Source organism: Morus notabilis, unplaced genomic scaffold (genome assembly GCF_000414095.1).
Source record: "Morus notabilis unplaced genomic scaffold, ASM41409v2 Scaffold1265, whole genome shotgun sequence".
Classification (NCBI taxonomy): Eukaryota; Viridiplantae; Streptophyta; class Magnoliopsida; order Rosales; family Moraceae; genus Morus; species Morus notabilis.
In genome coordinates this window covers 4,514-7,595 of record NW_010357863.1, presented here as the reverse complement: position 1 = coordinate 7,595, position 3,082 = coordinate 4,514, and the positions used below count along the sequence as shown (strand labels likewise).

General features: G+C 38.2%; 1 protein-coding gene across 1 annotated transcript; it reads right to left on the bottom strand.

Annotated features, from left to right (window-relative positions):
* LOC21387568 (DELLA protein RGL1) lies at positions 1-1,614 on the bottom strand. Its single transcript, XM_010090929.1, has one exon. It carries the CDS (start codon positions 1,612-1,614, stop codon positions 1-3), a length of 1,614 nt encoding a protein of 537 aa, XP_010089231.1.
* Between the last annotated feature and the right edge of the window lie 1,468 nt (positions 1,615-3,082).

The following is a 3,082-nucleotide window of genomic DNA, read 5'->3' as shown; positions in this document are numbered from 1 at the left end:
TTAGGAGGAAGGAACATTGTGAACTTGCCAAGCAGATGCCAGCAATATGGGCCTTCCTTTCCATCCAAGTAGCAGACAACCTTTCTCAGCAGCCAAAGTGTATCCATCACAGCCATACACAGACAGCATCATCCTAGCCTGGCTCAAACACTTCAACCCCATTACTTGAAACCCGGCGCGGCCTAATTGCCTTCTCCATTGGTCTACTCGTTCATGCCTCTCAATCCTACTTGATCCCTCAAAAGCCACAATGTTCCTGATCTCTTCTGCAAAGTGAAGCCTCTCTATTTTCATCCTCTGTGGGCTATTTCTTGGAAGGCTAGCCTCGAGGGAGTCAAAAATGGCGGAGTAGTAGTGAAGGGACTCGAGGAATCTCCCTAGAAAGAATGGTCCGTTGTGGTTTGCATCTTGTTCTACCACTGTAAGCAGAGTTGGGGCTAGTTTCTTCAATGCTTGGAGAATTGCCTTCAGAGAGCCTCTGCTCTCTTTGACATACTTGTGCAAGTGCGTGAAACAATTAACATACAATGCTTCCCCTTCTCTCAAATCCAAATTCTCTCTAGTTAAAAGTGACGGTGTTACCAACTCTGACAAAATGTTGAACTGTAACGGTATGCCTAGCGAGCTAGCTTCTTCCACAAGCACTTTCATGCTGGCTTCAAGCTCTATGACGAGATTGTGATCATCGACTAGTCCGGTGATTCGGAGCATTTTAGGTGGACCCTCGGGCCGTGAAGCAAGGGTTCTTATCAAGGATGGCCATTGAAGAGTGTGTTCCATCCCTAAATCAATAATGTGGAGATGGTCTTTTCCAACTGCTGCTTGACATATAGCTTCATTTGCAACCATAAAGCCAAAAGCAATGAAAGGAGTTGTTTGGTAAAGGAGTTGAAAAGCTTCCATTTTCTCCTCCTTAGTGATCAATGAAGACTCCGTATCAGCAGCCCCACCAATCATGAATGTACCATTTGTGTTGACATTTTGAAGTAGTGAAAGCCTAGAGTTTAGTCCTGTGGCAAAGCAATAAGACACCCTTTGCAAAGAATCGCCGAAAGGACTAACCAAAGCCCAGATTTGGCTCAGCATTGAGCCTGCAAGTTGGGTGTCTCTGCAGCCAACAGCCTCAGCACAAGCCAACAACATGTGTACCAAATGAAGCCCTTGGTCGACCCCATGGCTTACCTCTTCAACACTAGGCACCACATTGGAAACATTAACCCGAAAATCCTCGACCGGTGAGCCACTGATCTCCAAATTATCATCTCCTTCCAACATCATTGGAACATCTTCATAAACACCATTATTGGCCATTGAGAACATCTCCATCTCATTTCCGATTCGTTGCTCTCCAGGAGACTCAATTCCGCTGTTGTCATAATGGTCCGTGTTGATGATGCTCTCAACAAACTCATCAATCTCCGAAGCGGCCAAACAAGGAGTACTAGTTGTATCTGTTGGTGAACACAGCTCAATCTCATGGAATATCTCCTCCCACTCTCCTTGTTCCTCCTCAACTCTCGCGGGGCAGAACCTGCGAATCGCGAGATCATGATTGAAACTCATGATCTTATTTGAGGGAAAGGAAATCCAATTATCAAAATTCAAATCTTCCATAATTTTCTTTTCTTATTGCTTCTGGAGGACTCAGGGAAGATTGAAAGGAGAGGAGTTGGTGGTGGTTGAGGAAGAAGTTGCTAAGAAAGACTTTGGAAAAGTGAAAAAGAGATGATTCCTTTGTTAACGATTCAACAAGTATATTCTCCTTGTTTCTAAATGATCAAAGGTTATATATATATATATATATATATATAATATCTTAAAATATGTGATCATGATGTAAATGGCTCCTTCCAAAAGGGAAGTTACATGTGTTTAAGAATTCCAAAAGGGCCATAAATACTGGCAAATTCATTGGTGGATTACTTATTGGAGTGTACTAAGTTGGCTTCATGTGTATATCAACACATGAACCTTAATTAATGGTCGACCTTGGAAATTACTTTTATGAGCTAAAAAAATTTGATTATATTTATAATTCTGGCAATGGGTAAGCAACATTGTTTCCTTCTAGCAAGACATGCCTGGGAATTTATATAGGATATGCCGAAGCTCAAAAGATATTGTTAAAGGTTTCTATAATCTTACCAAAAGCCAAATAAGACTATTGGTCACATATATATTACTTTCTGATAAAATTTGGACTCATATTGAAAAGACACTATTTTGTATACATACATGCAAATACACACACATACATATTTTACTATCTAGAAATTGGGTTAACAATAAAGGTTTTTGTTTATTATAAAAAATGAAAAAAAAAATCTAGAAATTGGGTTAACATTCAACAAAGCTCGGTTACAGCAAATTTTCAATTGAATGCCATAATTATACTCTTATCTCTAAGTGTGCATTTCATGGAAAATTTTGCCCTTTTAGTTTTTCTCGAGTAACCTTATAAGTTATTATGCACATATAACGCCATTTTTTAACCCCTAAAAAAAATGATATTATTTTAAACATAGCTAAACAGATGGGTAATAAAGACAATGTGCAATTAGGTGAAAATAAGCACAAAAGACATATGATTGGTTGGCCATATATAGAAAGATTAAGAATTTCTTATAGTATTTTATTCAAGAAAGTTAAACTAAAGAATCTTATACAATTAATGCAAAAATAGCCGGCTTTGAAGAAAAACAGATTTTTTGCCGGTAATCTCAACAGTATATCAACGTCGGTGAAAACATATTTTCATTGGTGTTATGCGTTTGTCACAAGTTATCCTCACTTTGGTCGGCCAACAAGCAATGCGACATAGCAGGTGGCCTAAGCCTGGCCTATGCCATGCACATTCAAATTTTGACTTTTTAAATAATTGTAAGGTTTTTATGAGCTTAGTTACTTTAGCACACAAAATTCTTCAAACCTTAATCATGTTTCTGCAAACCCATTATTGTTTCTTCTTCATATTTCAAAACCATATTATAGAAAGCAATTCAAGTTCTTGTGTAAAAATCTTCATTTTTTTTTGTTGTAATTAGGAGAATTTGTTTAGCACATTTCGAAAATTATGATTTTG